The 20,611-nt window shown below is 34.9% G+C and overlaps 1 protein-coding gene across 2 annotated transcripts in view; it reads right to left on the bottom strand.

The window, feature by feature from the left end:
• VPS13C (vacuolar protein sorting 13 homolog C) overlaps positions 1 to 20,611 on the bottom strand; it is a 183,144-nt gene that overhangs the window by 126,368 nt on the left and 36,165 nt on the right. For both annotated transcript variants that reach the window (XM_060097248.1, XM_060097249.1), the window contains exons 7-16: positions 19,599 to 19,658; positions 17,102 to 17,161; positions 15,660 to 15,740; positions 14,910 to 14,967; positions 11,662 to 11,789; positions 10,141 to 10,247; positions 9,165 to 9,336; positions 7,949 to 8,011; positions 4,150 to 4,279; positions 3,264 to 3,358 (exon numbers count right to left, since the gene is read on the bottom strand). In XM_060097248.1, the coding sequence (XP_059953231.1) occupies positions 3,264 to 3,358; positions 4,150 to 4,279; positions 7,949 to 8,011; positions 9,165 to 9,336; positions 10,141 to 10,247; positions 11,662 to 11,789; positions 14,910 to 14,967; positions 15,660 to 15,740; positions 17,102 to 17,161; positions 19,599 to 19,658 (954 nt within the window). The remainder of the gene's footprint in view (positions 1 to 3,263; positions 3,359 to 4,149; positions 4,280 to 7,948; positions 8,012 to 9,164; positions 9,337 to 10,140; positions 10,248 to 11,661; positions 11,790 to 14,909; positions 14,968 to 15,659; positions 15,741 to 17,101; positions 17,162 to 19,598; positions 19,659 to 20,611) is intronic.

Genomic DNA, 20,611 nt, shown 5'->3' with positions numbered 1-20,611 from the left:
TATGACAAAAGAGGGAAGAATATACAATAGAGAAAAGACAATCTCTTCAATAAGTGATGCTGGGAAAACTGGACAGTACATGTAAAAGAATGAAATTAGAACATTTCCTCACCCCACATACAAAAATAAACTCAAAATGGACCGAAGACCTAAATTTAAGACCTGAAACCATAAAACTCACAGAAGGGAACACAGGCAGAATATTCTCTGACACAAATTGCAGCAATATTTTTTTGATCTGTCTCCTAAGGCAAAAGAAACAGAAGCAAAAATAAATAAACAGTCCCTATTAAACTTAAAAGCTTTTGCAGAGCAAAGGAAACCACTGACAACATGGAAAGGCAACCTACCATATAAGGGAAAACATTTTCAGGTGATATTACCAATAAGGGGTTAATATCCAAAATATATAAACAACTCATACAACTCAATATCAAAAGACAACTAACCTGATTTAAAAAATGGGAAGAATACCTGAGTAGACATTTTTTTCACTGAAGATACAGAGATGGCCAAAAGACACATGAAAAAAAGTTCAACATGGCTAATCATCAGAGAAATGCAAGTCAAAACTGAAATGAGATATCACCTCACACCTATCAAAATGGTTATTATCAAAAAGTCCACAAGTAACAAGCAAATGTTGAAGAGGGTGTGGAGAAAAGGGAACCCTCCTACACTATTGGTGGTAATGTAAATTGGTGCAGCCACAATGAAAACAGTATAGCCGTTCCTCAGAAAACTGAAGGTAGAATTGTCATATGATCCAGCAATTCCACTCCTGGGTGTGTATCTGAAGAAAACAAAAACACTAATTCAAAAAGATACATGCACCCCAATGTTCACAGCAGTAATACATACAATAGCTAGGATATGGAAGCAACCTAAATGTCCATCAACAGATATAGAGAACAAACTAGTGCTTACCAGATGGGCAAGGGAAAGGGGGATGGGCACAAAAGGTGTTTGGAAATTAAAAGGTACAAACTACTATATATAAAATAATAAGCAACAAGGATATATTGTACGTCACAGGGAAATACAGTCATTATTTTGTAAGAACTTTAAATGGAGCATAATCTATAAAAATACTGAATCACTATGATGTACACCTGAAACTTAATACTGTAAATCAACTATACTTCAACTAAAAAACATTAATAACTTCATATGGAGGGAAATACATTTGCCAATGTTCTTTAGAAAAAAAAAAAAAGAAACCACAATGAGATATCGCCTCACACCTGTTAGAATGGCTATTATTCTGTACCAATTTATATTCCCATGCTGTGGGTGGGAATGTAAATTGGTAGAGTCACTATAAGAACCAGTGAGGAGGTTCCTCAGAAAACTAAATAGAGAAGTACCTTATGATCCAGCAATTCCACTTCTGGACATTTATCTGAAGGAAATGAAATCAATACCTCAAAGAGATATGTGCACTCCCATGTTCATTGAAGCATTATTCACAACAGCCAAGACATTATAACAACCTAGGTGTCCACTGACTGATGAAAAAATAAAGAAAATGTGTTGTGGATATACACAATGGAATATTATTTAGCCATTAAAAAGGAAGGAAATCCTGCAACAACATGGCTGTAGCTTGCGGACATTATGCTAAGTAAAGTAAGTCGAACAGAGAAAGACAAATACTGTATGGTCTCACTTATATGTGGAATCTAAAAAGACCAGAGAATAGACTGGTGGTTGCCAGGAACAGGGAGCAGGGTATGGGAGAAATTGGTGAAGGTAGTCAAAGGTACAAACTTCCAGTTATAAAATGACTCATTTCTAGGGATGTGATGTAATTTAACAAATACATAAAAGACTCCTACAAACCAGTAAGAAAAAGACAACCCAATAATGAACAAGAGACTCAAAAGCTACTTCACAAAAGAGGGTATCTATCAGGCCTACAACAGTACAAGAAAGTGAAAAACCTCTTCAGTCATCCAGAAAACACAAATTAAAACCACAATGAGGGCTTCCCTGGTGGCGCAGTGGTTGAGAGTCCGCCTGCCGATGCAGGGGACATGGGTTCGTGCCCCGGTCTGGGAAGATCCCACATGCCGCAGAGTGGCTAGGCCCGTGAGCCTTGGCTGCTGAGCCTGCGCGTCCGGAGCCTGCGCGTCCGGAGCCTGTGCTCCGCAATGTGCTCCGCAATGGGAGAGGCCACAACAGTGAGAGGCCCGCGTACCGCAAAAAAATAAAAAATAAAAAAATAAAACCACAATGAAATACTACATACTCACCATTTAGAATGGATAAATTTAAAAGACTGATGATGGTAAGAGTTGGTAAAGATGTGGAACAATAAGAATCCTCATATACCACTGATGGAAATGTTTTTCACATTGTAAAAGTATTTAGCAGAATCTATTAAAGTTAAACATACTCATATCCTATGATACACCAATTCTACTCCTAAAGATATACTAAGCAGAAAATCTCACGTGCCCACTAAAAGACATTTACAAGAAGTTAACAGCAGCATAACAACCAAAAAACAAAATGCCCATAAACAAAAGTATGAATAAATAAGTTGTGGTATTTTCAAATGAAAATACCTACACAACAATGAAAGTGAGCAAAATACACAGAGTGAAAGAACAGAGATAGATCTCACAATAATGCCCTATCTATTGCACAGTCCATAATTTAACCGATAGTAATTACACAGCTGTTCTTTATGACACATCAAATGAGCAATACATTTTGGTTTTGATGACTCTTTTATACATGAGTTACATTTCACACCCACAGATTTTTTTAAGATAAAATTTTTAAAAGACTTAATTTACATCTATAAGTACTTTTTATCAGGTTATTCTCACATTCATTAAATCAACTAAATCTAAAAGTTGGAGACAGTTTTAATTGGTAAGGTCTGACTGAAACATGTAACAAAAAGTAAAGCAGAAACAAACTGTAACGTATTTTTATTAGTTACTTTAAAAATCAATAACTTGGGGGCCTCCCTGGTGGTGCAGTGGTTGAGAGTCCGCCTGCCGATGCAGGGGATACGGGTTCGTGCCCCGGTCTGGGAGGATCCCACATGCCGCGGAGCGGCTGGGCCCGTGAGCCATGGCCGCTGGGCCTGCGTATCCGGAGCCTGTGCTCCGCAACGGGAGAGGCCACAACAGTGAGAGGCCCGCATACCGCAAAAAGAAAAAAAAAAAAAAATCAATAACTTGTTTAACCCAATTCAAGATAACACAGAAAAATGAAACCACCTAAATAATTACCACCTAAATAATTACCTGCTTGGGTAAAGTTAGGTTGTAGGTGCTCTCACTATAACCAATAGCCGTGAAGAGCTTATCTTTTTCCTCTGGTGTCATAAGGTCATCAATAGCTACAAAAAGATAATATTTTAAGAAATCAATTGCTTCAGTCTTACAGATACAATAAAAAAAATCAAACCAAACTAACAAGTGGCCTAAAATCAATAGACACAATGCTAAAGCAAAAGCAGCAAATTTCCTCTAATATACTATTTTGACTTGTTAAACATCATGTATTTGCTTGTTTAGGTCAAGAAAACACAAAGAGGGCTTCCCTGGTGGCACAGTGGTTGAGAGTCCACCTGCCGATGCAGGGGACATGGGTTCATGCCCCGGGCCGCGAAGATCCCACATGCTGCGGAGCGGCTGGGCCCGTGAGCCATGGCTGCTGAGCCTGCGCGTCCAGAGCCTGTGCTCCGCAACGGGAGAGGCCACAGCAGTGAGAGGCCCGCGTACGGCAAAAAAAAAAAAAAAAGAAAAAAGAAAACACAAAGAGACACCATTAAGGGAATTCAGGTGTCACATAACAATTTTATAATTCCCTAAGTATTTCAAAAATTAAGTGAAACATCTAATTAAATATCCATGTAAAAAAGTAACAATAAGGAATGCTACCTGTGAGATTTCTGAATTTCAAGTTTTAAAATTTCACACAAATAACTTTTCTCAAAAATTCAAAGTTTTATTTTAGTTATATAAACATGGGAATGTTCCATCCTGATGTATTTGTTTATATGTTTACTATACTAAGCTACTTTTATTTCAAAAATATTATGAAATAAAATTCAACTAACTGGCTAAAACATAGTTTATATATTTTTTCCTTATCAGTGTACAATAAACTATCTGACTTGGAACTTACTTTCAGGAATCAAAGATTCTTCATCTTTTTTCTTAGATTCCTTCTTACCCCAAAACCCACTAAACCAGCCTCCACGTTTCTCGCCTCTGTCAGTAGACTTTGTCCTTAATTTTTGCCCGGATCGAATCACCTAAAAAATAAAAATCAAAACATTTAATTAAAGAATAAATGCCCTCTTCACTTTCAGGTGTAGCCAGGTAAGAACAATGCTTAATTTTTTTAACACTAAATTCAGTTAAAAGCAGTCAATAAAGCTAGTTCCTTCTGAAACGATTCTCAACATTATTTGGTTAACATAGTCTATTAATTTATATACTTGTCACACCTACTGATAGCTTTCTGACAAAGCTGCATTTTGCGAGTAAGTTAAGGTTTCAAGTAAAATTCTTCTGAGCAATGTGTCTTCCAAATTTACAAGGTAAGGAGCTACTATGACAGCAGATTTTTAAAATGAAAAGTTCCCTGAAAGAAGACACTTCCACACTCAAAAATAAAATTTAACAATCCTATTTCATAATTCACATACATTGTTGACTTGCTAACTATGAACATGTTTGGGGGACAGAATATAAATAAAATTAGAAAGTCGTCAAATATCATTTCATCCTGTTTCTCAACAAATCCTGGCTTGATCATCTGCTGCTTCTTGTCTTTACCCACTTTTCAGTAAAATACAGATGAATAACTCAAAAGTGGAAAACAAAAGGATTAAAAGAATATAGGGCTTAAATAATTTAGACTCTATCTTCTCATTTCCTGAATAAGTAAATAATTTTCCCACTTTAACTTTAAAATATTTTAAATTGGTAGTAAATTGGTAAAATACTACAAGCTTCTGTGTGTACCAAAAAGTGAAATAATCCAAAAGACAAGTTAAAGAGCTGAATTCTATAGTAAAGAGAATAAGTTTCATTAACAACTCAGTTTAAGCTAAGTTAAATAAGTTATCTTTAACAAGTAGACATTAAACAAATAATAGGGGAATAGGTCTATGTCTGCCCACAAAATCACTGATGGTCCCAGTTATATCTCAGCTCTAACTTTTGTCAAGCTTAATCCATTTTCAGCAGTCAGAAATGTAATGGGTAAAAAAATATATAGCTGATTAGTTTATATTTTATATGAAATAATATTTAACTTCTTTATTCTCCTAGCATAGAAGATTAGTATGCGTTTTTATTTTTCACAGTAAAATATATCTATGAGACCATAAATTTTAAAATGTGTATAAAATTTAATATGAAGAGGTATGCAAAACCCTTTCACTTTTTCCTATATACCACCTCTGTTGCCTTCACTTCCCTTCCCTGTCCAGCTAAGAGGCCAAGGTAAATAACTTCATCCAATCCTCTGCCTACATTTTAAACTCTCTGGCCCTGCAGATTTTCCACTATAATGAAAAAACATCAATCTTGGATGAATCTAATTGCCTTCTCTTCATCTACATCCCATCCTTCTTTAGCCACAGCATCCAATAATTTATCTTCTTCCTTCAATTTCGAAGCAACTGATAAGTAGTATTAAGAACACCCAATTAAACTGAAGCAACTTAATTTAGGGAAGATTAGAATTATCTGTTTCTTCTGGCAAAATGTTTCTCTAATTCATAGGAACAAATTCACAGTAGTAGCAAATACCTTTTAAAATATTCTCTCTCTGCCCCACCTTGGGGAATTTGTCCTTAAGAAAATGAGACGTTTGAGAAAATGTAAAGACCAGGCTCCTCATTGTAGTGTCATTTATAATCAAATATAACCAGTGGGAAATAGTAAGCAAATTCTGGTATACAAACAGAACTGAGTACTAGTCAGTCATTTAAAATTATGTTGGATAAACAATTCTATGGAATACTATATAAAACGGAACGCTGTAACTTATTTTTTAAAGAAAAAAAAGCAACTTACAAAACCTTTTCTTGACTCCACAATCCCCATGAGTTGCCACTCCCTTTATCTTGCTTTCCACTTACCGTGAAATAACTGTCTGTACTTAGTCTCTCCAATTCCTCATCTTCCACTCCCTCTCATTCCTATCAAATTTGTACCCATACTATTCTATAAAACTTGCTCTTTAAATGATTTCTTTATGGCTAAATCCAATGATGAACTTTCAGTTCCATGATGGCCTAAGCCCTCTACAACACATCCTTCATTGTTTATTACAACAAAAAATTCTGGACAAAACATAAAAAGCATCTACCACAGACTCTGAAAAGTTAGCAAAGTAGGCAGATGGTGGAGGGAAGTCAACACTTGGAGAAGTGACCTTCTCAATAGTGAGTTTCCTCACTTTTTTTTTCACATGTTGTACTCATCCCCCACCTGCCCTAAAACTTCTCCCTCCTGGTGTTCTTACCCTTGGACAGTCCCCTTCCCTTGAGTGTGGGCATGACCTGTGACTTGTTTCTAACAAACAGAATATGGCAAGGGTGATGAGATGTACATAATTATGTGCATAGAATTGTGCCAGGCATATAACAGTCTAAGTGGTTTATATGGTTTATCAGGTACTCCACACAATAACCCTATGATGTAGGTACTGTGAATTAATATTGTTTTACAAATGAGGAAACCGAGGCACAGGCAGGTTAAATAGTCAACCCAAGATCAAACAAGTAGCAGATAGCAAAGCTGGGATTAGAATCCAGACCATCTGACTCCCAAGCCTACACTCTTAACTATTATGCTAGTACAGGAGGCACTCAATGAGCATTTACTAAGTATATGAATGAACAAGTGCATATGCTTTAATCCCATTTAAAAAAAATGAGTATGTGTATAAAGATCTATGACTATAAAAAAGACAGGAAGAATACACAAAAAGGTATTAACAGTAGTTATCTTTAGTGTGTGAGATAATGGGTATTTCTATTTTCTTTTTTTGTGGATCTTTATTTTCTAACTTTTCTATAATGAGTTTATTGCACTTATCATTTATTTTTTTGTTTACCAAAAAAGTCATGTTACAGAATAATAGAAATGACATGGAACAATGAGGACAAGGTACCAAGTGGGGTAAGTCAGTAATTACAAAACATTACAAACAGATTGAGTCTAATTTTAGAAAAAAAAAGAAAGGAAGAGAAGAGGGAGAAGAGGAGGGAAGGGGGGAAAAAAAGAAAATGGGTTAAAGAAAGGAGGAAGGAAGGGAGGGAAGAGGAAATAAAGGGAAAGAAATGGGAGATACAAAGCATAAATAGGTAAATATGCATGAGAGAAAAACTAGAAGCCTACATATCAAAATGTTAACACCAGTATTCTGTGTTGCTAGGATTATGGATGACTTTTACTTACTTTCTTTTGGGGGTTAGCAAATTTTTAGTTATAAAATTAGAAAATCTGCCCCTTCATATTAGTGCATTTTTTTCCTCCAATATTCCAATTAATTTTCTCCTGAGACTAAATTAAGACATGAAAACTCAACCTTTATTCTCACGTGAGTAAATCTAAACAACTTCCCATGAAACTTAAATTTCTTGATCCCAGGTTTAAAGGAGTAGTATTAACATGTTTAAAACATAAAATCAGCTAATAAAAATGATTGACATATATACACTACCATGTGTAAAATAGATAGATAGTGGGAACTTGTACAGCACAGGGAGCTCGGTTCGGCTTGTGGTGACCTAGATGGGTGGGATGGGGGGATGGGAGGGAGGTCCAAGAGGGAGGGGATGTATGTATACATATAGCTGATTCACTTCGTTGTACAGCAGAAACTAACCCAATACTGTAAAGCAAATATACTCCAGTTTAAAAAAAAAAATTATCATGAAGAAAAAAAAAGAAAAAAAGATTACCTCAACTTGTGCTTGTTGCCTTGCTAAAATTATGTTAAAAACATCTAGTGGCCTCTCCAAATCCTAAAAAACAAAGAGACACTTGTAAACAAAGAAAATGGTCATTAGATTAAAAAAATTTTTTTCTTCTATGATTTCTAGGCTTATTCTAGTCCATGAACAAACAGCATTTGTGATCTATTGAAAGTATAAGTATAAATTTGAACGTACACTTGGCTTTTACATTTTTACTTTTTTGCAATGTGAGAAACAGCTTTTCAAGAAAGTAAATGCTTGTTAAATACAATATGAAAATAAGAATTTTAATGAGACCACGATAATACAGAGATAGCCATACATGCAAATGGAAACAAAAATATTTAGGAGGGGGACCTGTTTTAGGTATTAGCCTTATGGTTGTTACTTCTGACTCCCCCTTTTCTGTGTTATTTCACCATCATCGTACTAAAGGCACCTTAATAAAACACAAAATTTAAGAATGTAAAATTCTTCAAATCAAGTACATTAAAGCAGAAACCAACTTGGGGAATTTATGTAAGAGGAATCTAACATGTAGTGGGTGACCTGTGTGTCACATGCTCTATTTGTTATTTCATGCAATTCTCACAACTCTGTAAGACAGATACTGTTTCCATTTTATACATGAGAATACCAGATCTAAGATACTGAGAAACTTGATGCTTTTTCTAATATATAATATTAGTGATTGTTATATATTTCAGAATAACAATTTGATTAATTCTTTATGTTATGAATTTGTAGCAAAAACAGTGATATAATCAAGATCAGATGATATTAAGCAAATTATGTGTTTTTCTATATTTCAGAAGGGGGTAAATAAGACTCCTATCTTGAGGATAAGAACTATTTTTTACAAATAATACTTTGAACTCTTAAAAAAAAAGCCACTAACAAAACTAACAATACACATCTAGCTAATATTAAACACATATTTGAACAGCTCTGATATTGATTTTCTAAACATTATTATAAAAACCAAACACATTTCTCCAAATAGTTTACAAGTACCCTGATATTAGGAAGCTTTTTTTTTGGAGGAAATAACAGGGGAAAAAATACTCTGCCTTTTCCATACAATTCTCTCAAAAAGAGCTCAGCTCTGTTCTAAAATTATATTTAAATTTAAATTAAATTAAATTAACATTAAAGGATGATTTAACAAATAATAGCTCTCACCAATATATGCAAGATATACCTGTATTTGTTTCTGTATTTCTTCTGGGACTTTAGTCTGGGTTAGCTTATTTTTGTAGGCACTTTTATAACTCTTGAGCAATTGCCTGTGTTTTTTTATGTTACTCCATGACCACATCCGTGTATACCTTCTTATGTGAACTTCAAGAACAGAATCAATTGCATATTTCCACCTGCAAATCAAATGTTGTTAATGCACATTTGAATATGAAGGTTTAAGAAACAGCAGGAAAATAGCTTTGACGTTTTAGAGCTACACTGTTACTCTTTTTGTTCTTATTAACTGTATTCCTATAAAAGCTCAGCGATAACATTTCAATTCCCCAGTACTTCAATTCTCTGACTTAAATAGATTATGAATGGAGCAAACCACTCCAGGAAGAGGATATGCCAAAGCAAAATCATAAAGACACAAAATGACATGTTGTGTGAAATTAATAGTATCCCAATATGGTTGCCACATTGGAGTTCATATCCATTACTGAAGGGCAATAAGATCAAAAAACAGTTGAAAGTCTTAAATACTGAGTTAAGAATTTGGGAATAATCTAGGAGCAGGAATACAAGAGAACGTGTTTATTAAAAAAAAAAAGTGGGCCTCCCTGGTGGCGCAAGTGGTTGAGAGTCCGCCTGCCGATGCAGGGGATACGGGTTCGTGCCCCGGTCTGGGAGGATCCCATATGCCGCGGAGCGGCTGGGCCCGTGAGCCATGGCCGCTGAGCCTGCGCGTCCGGAGCCTGCGCGTCCGGAGCCTGTGCTCCGCAACGGGGGAGGCCACAACAGTGAGAGGCCCGCATACCGCAAAAAAAAAAAAAAAAAAAAGTAACAAGGACATAATATAAAAGATATCCCTCTCATGTCTCTAAAAAAATAAAGTGGCTTCATTACATGGCTTTAAAGGTCTCTTAGCTCTGAGAGTCCCTAACTATATGATTACATGGTTCTCATAAAATATTTTTTAAAAAATTCTAACTTACCATTGTCGACCATTGGTATGAAGTGGTAAATAAGGCTTATATTTCCTGTAAGGAGCATTTCTAACCATATAATCCACTGATTCCAAAAGGTCAATCATACTTAAGTACTATTAAAACAAAAACCAAGTTACGTTTGTTACATCACACACATGAATAAACACCAAATTTTGTTATATTTTCAGTATAGTGAGACTTCAAATTCTCTGAACAATGAATATCACAGCTGTCCGATAATTCAATAATATATTTCATCAGATTTAAGACAACAGTGATGATAAGTTGTAAGATAATTTTAAGTTCTACTACAGAAGAAAACAGTACTGCCAACTAAACTGTCATACCACCAATAATAATATACATCCTATTTTCAAATATATTAAAGTGTGAAATAAATGTAAATCTTAGAACCAATGAAATATGGTATCTGTAACTACTAACATGAAACATGCTGATTCCTAAAACTACATATTTTCCTCTGGACCATCCTTTCAAGCAGTGGCTATCTATAAGCTGAATTTCAAACTGCTCCAGAAAATTATTGCATAACTAAAGCAAGATAAAGCTATTTAACCACCCATCTTAACCACCAATATAACAACTCTGTGTGTATCTGGTAAACAGCTCAAATGGAGGGAAACACACACACACACACACAACTATAGGCAAAATAAAGAAAGGGGAAGTCCAGCTTCTTCTCCATTTTTTCTTAACGCAACTCTACCTAAGAGTTACCACACAGCTATTCAGTACTTAACATGCATATAGTCTGAACTTAAATGTATTTGTAAGTATAAAATAAACCCCAGATTTTGAAGACTTAAGAAAAAAAATATAAAATATTTTAACAATTTTTAATTTTGATTACATGTTGAAATGATATTTTGTGTATGTTAAGTTAAATAAAATGTTATTCATTTTAGTAATTGTTTTCCTCTTTTCTTCTTATTTTGCTAATGTAGCTACTAGAAAATTTAAAATTACCCATATGACTTGCATTATATTTGTACTGGACTGTACTGGGCTAAAAGCTCAATTAGCTAAATCTCCCAGCCTCCTTTCACTTCCAGTTCTCCAGATGTCTTATCCAAACTCCTCAGGCACATAACCAAACTTGAGAAACAAGTGAAGGAAAAAAAACTTGCCAACACAGCTATTCTAAAAATTAAGTGAACAATATTTAATGTAAGAGTGTCTGCTATTAAAATCTGAGGAAGAAAAAAACTATTAAAACCCTCCATCAAGAATTGGGAATTAAATGGGAATCATGTCATGCACTATAATTTGGTAAGATTCTCCACCAATAAGGGAAAAATCAGATAAAATGAAGAAAAACTATTTCTTATATATGGTATTTATTTTCTTTTAAAAATACACATATAATCTATTTTTAGGAGATATATCAAATCTCAACATAACAAACCAAAAGAACCACCAGAGCACTGGAGAGGGAATAATCACAAAGAACAAAAGCCACTGAAATTCAAGGTTAATCAAAGCTATAAATACCCAAATGAATCTTACCTGAGGTTTGGTCAATTCAATGGCAATATTTTGTACTTCTATGTTCCAATCAAGTTTAGGTGTTTTGAGCTCTGTTTCTGCATAAGGATTCATGTAGAGTTTTGCAGAGGCTGATATTGGCTGGAAAACTTATATAACATGGGAAGACGTAAGATATGTTTACATGCCCTTACATATGAGCAACTGTAAATAATTATGAGAACACTGTTACTGTGAAAGTAAAGAAAAATGATCAAAAATATGTAAAAAAATCACTACCAAAAACTATTTAAGCATCTACTTATCTGCATAATACAAACTGTCAAACTCAAGGGTAAAAGTGGAATCTCCAAGGAGGAAACTGGTGCTCTATGCTTCTAAGTAAGAAATGTACAAAATATAGACAATCTAATCTTGGTTATTCACAGTCTGTGTAAAATTATGTTTCCCTTCCTTGCTACAAGACATTTAATGATTTTAGTATTCATTAAAAATAATAATACAGGAGGAGGGATAAATTGGGAGATTGGAATTGACATATACACACTACTATATATAAAACAGATCACTAATAAGAACCTACTGTAGGGCCTCCCTGGTGGCGCAGTGGTTGAGAGTCCGCCTGCCGATGCAGGGGATACGGGTTCGTGCCCCGGTCTGGGAGGATCCCATATGCCGCGGAGCGGCTGGGCCCGTGAGCCATGGCCGCTGGGCCTGCGCATCCGGAGCCTGTGCTCCGCAGCGGGAGAGGCCACAACAGTGAGAGGCCCACATAACGCAAAAAGGAGAAAAAAAAAAAAAAAAAAAAAAAAAAAAAAAGAACCTACTGTATAGCACAGGGAACTCTACTCAATACTCTGTAATGGCCTATATGGGAAAAGAATCTAAAAAAGAGTGGATATCTGTATATGTATAACTGATTCACTTTGCTGCACACCTAAAACTAACACAATATTGTAAATCAAGTACATTCCAATAAAAATTTAAAAAATAATTATAGGGCCTCCCTGGTGGCGCAAGTGGTTGAGAGTCCGCCTGCCGATGCAGGGGATACGGGTTCGTGCCCCGGTCTGGGAGGATCCCATATGCCGCGGAGCGGCTGGGCCCGTGAGCCATGGCCGCTGAGCCTGCGCGTCCGGAGCCTGCGCGTCCGGAGCCTGTGCTCCGCAACGGGGGAGGCCACAACAGTGAGAGGCCCGCATACCGCAAAAAAAAAAAATAATAATAATAATAATTATAAAGTACTGCCTGACATGGCCCCCCCAAAAAAATACTAATACAAGATAGGAAACAAAATTTGATTACTTTCCATATTATTTAATCATAGTCAGAATTTAGGAACAGAATCATGAATGAAATTCGTATTACCCAGAAAAAAATTGCCTACTACTTTATAATTTTCAAAATGACCATTACATATATAATCTTAGACTCAACTAAAGGCAATATTTTTGAAGTTGAGAAGCAGTATGAGAAAAAGTATTAGGGAAGATGACAGAGCAAAGTAATGTAATAAATTTTAATTGCAAATAGTATTAAAATTATATAAATTGTGGTATCTTATTGTATTTACAATTTGCGTAAGACTGTATAAAAATTTTAACTTATTTAGAGGTTATTTATAAATGAAACATGTCTCAGAATAAAGTTGTAGATTTTTCTGAACAAGTTCTTTCATGAGTGAAACTAAATGCTCTCACAAACTAACAGTATCTGAAAACTCTGTCATCGTTTAATAGAGAGGTTTGTGGACATAAAGAGAAAGTGCCAGCCAGCTCTCATATAAAGGCAATTAGCTATAAAAGAATAAGAAGAAAACAACAGTGAACGAGAGTAGTATGGAGTATAGAAGAACATGGGCATGAAAGCTGAGAACAAACATAAAGAGGTACACTAAATAAAAACAAAAGAATAGCAGCTTTAGAACAAAACTGAAATGGAGAAAATGAATGGGATAAATACAGAGGCAGCTTTGTTAGAGATCTATTTAAAAATAAGTAAAGGTGAGGTTGCCAAGAGATAGAAAAGCTTACTTAAAAAAGATTTCTGGAGAAATATGAATCAAAACAACAGTGAGGTACCCCCTCACACCTGTCAGAATGGCTACCATCAAAAAGTCTGCAAATAGCAAATGCTGGAGAGGATGTGAAGAAAGGGGAACCCTTATGCACTGTTGGTGGGAAATGTAAATTGGTGCAGCCACCATGGAAAACAATACGGAGGTTCCTCAAAAAAACAAAAATAGAACTACCATATAACCCAGAAATTCTACTTCTGGGTATATATCCTGAAAAAATAAAAACACTAATTTGAAAAGATACATGCACCCCAATGTTAACAGCAGCACTATTTACAATAGCCAAGACATGGAAGCAACTCAAGTGCCCATCAACAGATGAATGGATTAAGATGTGGTACATATATACAATGGGATATTACTCAGCCATAAAAAAGAATCAAATACTGCCATTTACAGCAATGTGGATGAACCTAGAGAATATTATGCTTAGTAAAATAAGACAGAGAAAGACAAATATTATATGATATCACTTATATGTGTAATCTAAAAAATAATACAAATGAATGTATATGCAAAAGAGAAACAACTCACAGATGTAGAAAACAAACTTGTGATTACCAAGCGGAGAGGGAAGGAGAAGGGACAAATTAGGGTTATGGGATTAACAGACACAAACTGCTATACATAAAACAGATAAGCAATAAGGATTTACTGTATAGCACAGGATATTATACCCACTATCTTATAATAATCCGTAATGGAGTATAATCTGTAAAAATACAGAATCGCTACGCTGTACACCTGAAACTAACATAATATTGTAAATCAACTATGCTTCATTAAAAAAGAAATCTCTGGAGTAGTCAGTCTGTCTTAACACTGCAATACTGACATGCTCAGATCCTGAATATCAAGATCTCAGAGATTTCGTTATTAAACAAAGAAAAGAAAACCTAATTCCTAAAACAAAGTAGACAATAACAAGGTAGGAAGAAAATGTGGAGGTCAAGGGGGTTAACTGTTGGGAGTGAACTACAGCCACAGTGCCCTTCTCACTCTCCAGTGGTGTAAGTGTTATAATCTATTTCTAAATATTAAATTACATACCAAATATGCTGTATCATAAAACTAACATAAAAAATTAATACTTTCTCTTTGTCAAAATAACTTTATCAGAAAAAGTAGTTTAAAATAAAGTATTTAATTCCATGCTTCTTATAACATGAAATAAACTTTTACCATTACTTACTGTATTGATGGTTTGGGGGTATATTTTTACTTGTGAGAATTTCACTTTTCAGCTGACCCTAAACAAAAAATTTGAATTATATGAGAATGAAAAAAAAATGCATACATATTCAGCCAAACACACACACACACACACACACACACATCCATGAATTAGGATCTCAAACAGTTTCTAGACAAAGGCAAATTAACCTAACGTTACAATATCTTTCTGAGAAGTAAAAGATAGAATCTTGGAATTAATTCAATTCAGAAAATTCAACTGTTCTTCCTTTCTCCTCTAAGTAAATAAACATGACTAAGACTGGCTTAGCATGCTTAGTTTTGAATCAATAGTTCACTATTCAAGAATGCATCATCACAAATGCTTAAAACATTTGCTAAGAACACATTTTTAGATCTGAAAGGTATCATCTTTCTTTACAATACTCTTTAAGTAATCATTCTCATATGAAACTCCACAATGCAACCAGAATGCCATCAAAATGAGAGTGTAAAAAATCATAAACACAGTTTTAATGTGATAGTATAGGTTCTCATCTCACTGTCAAGTGAATGATTTCACAAAGATCTTCAAAATCAAAAGTGCTTTTTTTAAAAGATAGAGTGATTCCAAAAACTGTGTTGCACACTTCTGACTTAGTTACATACAACTTAAACAAAAGACTGATATCTTGTCCTCATTAAAGACCGCTATGTAAAACAAATCTAGGGAGTGTGGTTAGCTCTTCAAGGTACGAACTGAAATTACCAAGATGTGTTCCCTTGACCACGGGTAAGACATGCCGCAGTTAACATTCCAGTAGGCACTGAGACTATCAAGCCGTATAAGCTATAGAAGAAAATGGAAAAGGTCAGGTAACTAACACACTGAAATTATGAATCAATATTAAAAGATTATTCTAATGTTCACTACCCCAAAATTCTCCAATTGCCACTTTGAACTTTTAAAGGAAAGGAGATACTGCAAAAATGGAGGAAAATATATGTATGTTATACAGAGACTTTATTATTAATCTAGCATTTGCTAAATTGTGCTTCCAGGAACACTATTCCCAAGGGGATTCATTCATTCAGTGATCAAATATTTATTGAGAATTTAGTATTTAACAGACTGTAAATATTTCATTGAATAAGAAAGACATGATTCAGGACTTCCCTGGTAGCGCAGTGGTTAAGAATTTGCCTGCCAATGCAGGGGACGTGGGTTCAAGCCCTGCTCCAGGAAGATCCCACATGTTGTGGAGCAACTAAGCCTGTGCGCCACAACTGCTGAGCCTGCGCTCTAGAGCCCGTGTGCCACAACTACTGAAGCCTGCGTGCCTACAGCCTGTGCTCTGCAACAAGAGAAGCCACTGCAATGAGAAGCCCGTGCACCCCAAGGAAGAGTAGCCCCCGCCCACTGCAACTAGAGAAAGCCCGCGTGCAGCAACGAAGACCCAACACAGCCAAAAATAAATAAATAAAAATAAATAAATTTATAAAAAAGAAAGAAAGACATGATTCCTCCAGTGGTTACAAATGGCTGTTTCAAGGGAGGGGTGAGGGGAGAGGATTCTATGATGAACAAAGGTGGGGAAAGCTACATACTAAATATCCTTCTTAAAGGTTCACAATGTTTATTAGCATATTTAAAGTACTGTGAAGTCCTGGAGTTTAAAACAAAATAAAATGTACCTGTTTAACTATGTACAGCTTTCTACTTTAGTCAGTAATCTTACTTGACCAGAGAATAGTTTTTCAACAAATCTGATAATATCTTAATTACCTAATGTTCCATGAAGTACAATTTGGGAAACACTAATTTTATTCAGTTTCTTTATATTCTAGGTGAAGAATCTAAACCTCAGAATAGGTAAGTGATTACAGAAGGTCGTCACATAGTAAGTATCAGAGCCAAAACTGGACCCAAAACTTTTAACCCACATTCCAATGGTATATTATGCTCCATGAATACAATTTGGGAAACATTAATTTTATCCAGTTTCTTTATATTCTAGGTGAAGACTCTATACCTCAGAATAGGTAAGTGATTACAGAAGGTCACATAGTAAGTAGCAGAGCCAAAACTGTACCCAAAACTTTTAACTCATATTCCAATGGCATATTCTGCTCCATCAAGGTTTCTTGAAGAAAATACATTAAGTGTTTGTACTTAGGAAAATAAGCGGATTAAAAAGTCTACTCTAATACCTTGTATATAATTTTTTCTGCTTCATTTAATATGCACGGAGTCCAGTGTTCATTTGCAGTCTAAAAGAAAAAAAGAGAGTAACTGTGAAATGAAGTATATATATCAACAAAACAGTGCTCTAATAACCGTAACAAAATAACTTGGGAATAACAAGACATTTAGCTAATGATGGCTAATGTCAGTTACCTGTTTCTTCACATATTTATATTACAAAATCAAAGGAACAGTGAAAATAGAATTGAGGAGGTTCTAATTTAACTGAGTTCATTCATTCAGAAGATAATTACTGAGCTACTCTGTGTCTGTGTGTGGAAGGAACTGGGTATGAATAAAAACAGAGAGCTAGCCTATAAACTATTGAAGAAGGTCCACATTCTTGTAAAAATAAATAAATAAATAAATAAATATTGCAAAGTAGGAAGAAAACCAGGAGAATATGGAAATCACAGCATGACCATGTTTCTACAAAGTCAGTATGGTCAGCAATGCCAAAAGCTGCTGTGAGATAAACTAAAACTTACTTAAGCGGCCAGGGCATTACCGATGAACTTAAGAGCAGTTTCAGTGGAGCAGCAGAATAAGAGTATAGTGGGTAGGGAGTCATTAGGAGGTGGGGAAATAAAGATAGCAAAGGTAGAGAATTTTCTCACAAACTTAGAAAGAAGAGAAGGAGAAGGCAATAGTTAGATGGGGCCTGGGTGCAGTGGGAGAAGGTTAAGGAGAGGCTTTTTAATTTTAATATAAAAGAGACACTTGAATGCATTTAAATGCTTAGAAGAAGGAGGTAGGGAAGGGAGAAGAGGGAAGAAGAAGAGTTGAAGATTTAGGAAAGAGAAGGAAATTGACAGAAATAAGGAAGAAAAGGCAAAAGGTAGGAGGGGGTGAGAGAAAAGGGGGGAAAAGGCTCCTAAGGACATGGGGGACGAAGGGATCTAGATCAGAGGTGGGAAGATTATCTTAGATATAAAAGTTAGTAAGTGGAAAGATGGGAAGAAGGAATGGTATAGATACAGAAAGAGTTAAGTTTGCTATTACTGTTGTTATAATAGTCAATGTAGTAGTTGAAGCAGAAACTGAGCCAGACAATGTGCCAAATGCTTTACACAAACTATCTAATTTAATCATCACAAAAACACTAAAATATAGGTACTATTGTATCAATGAATGAAGGCTGGATAGAAGGAAACCAACATGATAACCAGTTCAGTAATGTGTCACAGGTGCTTTGATAAAATATAATAGGGAGCATAAAAGAAGGAATGGTAACTTCTAAGAGTGAAGTAAAAAAAAAAGAATGAGAAAGATGGTAACATCTGAAGGAACTATTAAAACCTGAACAGAATCGCCAGGCAGATTAAGGGAAAAGAATAACGCAGGCAAAGAAAACCATATGAACAATCTGAGCAAAGATACAGAGGATCAAACAACAGCACACACTAAGGAAACTACACACCATCCTTAGAATGCCTGTTATCAGTCAATGGGAACTATGTGACTACTTTGTATTTTTCATTTGGTCTGTTAGAAGCTCAACATTAAACAATGAGCTCACTTATGACTAATATTGCTGGTCTCATTTTTCTGGAACAATTATCTCTCTGCCTTTCAGAACACAGATTCTGGTTTCTTTAGAAGTGTTATAGTATTGTTCCTTTTTTATTGAAAGCTACTTCAAATTCATTTTGGAAACAAGCAGAGGATAAACAGTGTATTAAACACTAGCTTCCTTGACTCCCTTTCCTTTGCCTCTCCAGTACCTTTTCTTTAATTTTTCTGCTTTGATCTTCAACTGATGTATACCTCTACTTCTCTGCACGCATGTATCTTCTTAAGGCCTCCATGTAACAATGTCCTTTTTCTGTTTAATAGTCTACTTCTCTTTCTTTTTTTCTTCGTCTTCTTTCCCTACTAAGGCCCTCTTCATATAACTAATCAAAAGACAACAATGTACCCAGTATGATCTACTGCTCACTGTCCTAAACTTTAAAACATGTTTCCTACCACTTAGTTGTCCATAATAGTAAAAGAATGTCCAACCTGGATATATACACTCTATATCCTTAAAGACCTTTAAGAGGAAAACCAAACTGCATTATAAAATACTTAATCAAAATAAATTAGCTTATGTACATTTCAATATAATAAACAGATACACATGTATAAACTATTTGGAAATTATACTGTGGATAAGAACATGACTCTATAGAAATCTATCTTCCCCTAATTTACTAAAGATTTAAGATACAGCTTTTAATACTTTCAAAACACTTGTTCTTGATATTTTGAAATCTGTTAAATTCAAAGATAAATCAAAATAATTAGAGACTATAATAAAAGTATCACTAAAAGTTGTAAATTCCTAGAAGAGCTGTAGAAAGATTACACATAAAAATAAAACAGCTATTTGTAGCAATAGCTGATTTTAGGAAATTCACCCTGTGACTTGAGAATAATATTTCACAGGTTCCACAGAAATTTTAAATAACGTCACTTTACCAATAGACTAAGTTCTCCCAGTGTGACACCAAATGAAAGAGGCCGCTTTGGATCTGTTACCTATCAAAGAAAAAAAGGTGACATTAAAATATACTGATAGTGAGGGTAAATCCATTCTCCACTCTAAAATAGGCAACATAGGACAATGAGTTTAAAAGTAACGCAACCAAATGGATTTGTGTAAAAGAAAGTGAAGGAAGACAGTAACATGGCTGGGATTTTCCACATTCTGTAGGCATGACACTAACATGATACTTTCCTAGTGGAACTATTTTCTTACTAGAAGTGAGAAGATTCACTCACTAGGGCTAAACAGACTCTTGTCTACATAGTTTAAAAGAGACAGTCTCTTTATGTATATACCATTAAAGATGTTCTCCATAGATAAATAAAACAAGGAGTTGTAGATAAAACCATGCCACTAAATTATTTTTAAAACATTTAAGATTTTCACATTTAGAAATGTGAACTGTCTATTTAAGCCTTTAATTTCCCGGACACTTTAAAAATGGTTTGTTAGAAGATGCTTCAAGATTCTTAATTTTTAATTTCCTTAATCCCTTAACTCAAAATATGCCAATGTTAAACTTCCATTTCTCATCTTCAATACCTAAATTATATCTATACACAGTGCTTAAACTGTGCCATGGTGTGTACGATGTCATTGTTTTCGATATCTCAAAGATGTCCAAAAGTCAATGTTTTTTGGTCATGAAAGAAAATAGGGAAACTAGAGAGAGGAGAAAAATCATGTTCTAAATCATCCACCAGAGACTTGAGTTTAGTCACCTAAATGCATGCTCTGCTATAGCTGCAAAGCACAAAGAGCTTTGTGAGCTTTGTTTTTATTATTAGATATATTATGATTTGTGGCAAAATGTATTTCCTTTCATTCCCATATTCATCTTTTTATACCTATGGATATCAATCTCAAAATAACTTGCAGCTATTTCAGAAGGAACTTTAATAAAACACAACTCCTCAGCTGCTAATGCACTACCCATAAATTATTG

The sequence above is a fragment of the Mesoplodon densirostris genome, chromosome 4, assembly GCF_025265405.1.
Source record: "Mesoplodon densirostris isolate mMesDen1 chromosome 4, mMesDen1 primary haplotype, whole genome shotgun sequence".
Classification (NCBI taxonomy): domain Eukaryota; kingdom Metazoa; phylum Chordata; class Mammalia; order Artiodactyla; family Ziphiidae; genus Mesoplodon; species Mesoplodon densirostris.
This window is presented reverse-complemented; position numbering and strand designations above follow the sequence as displayed.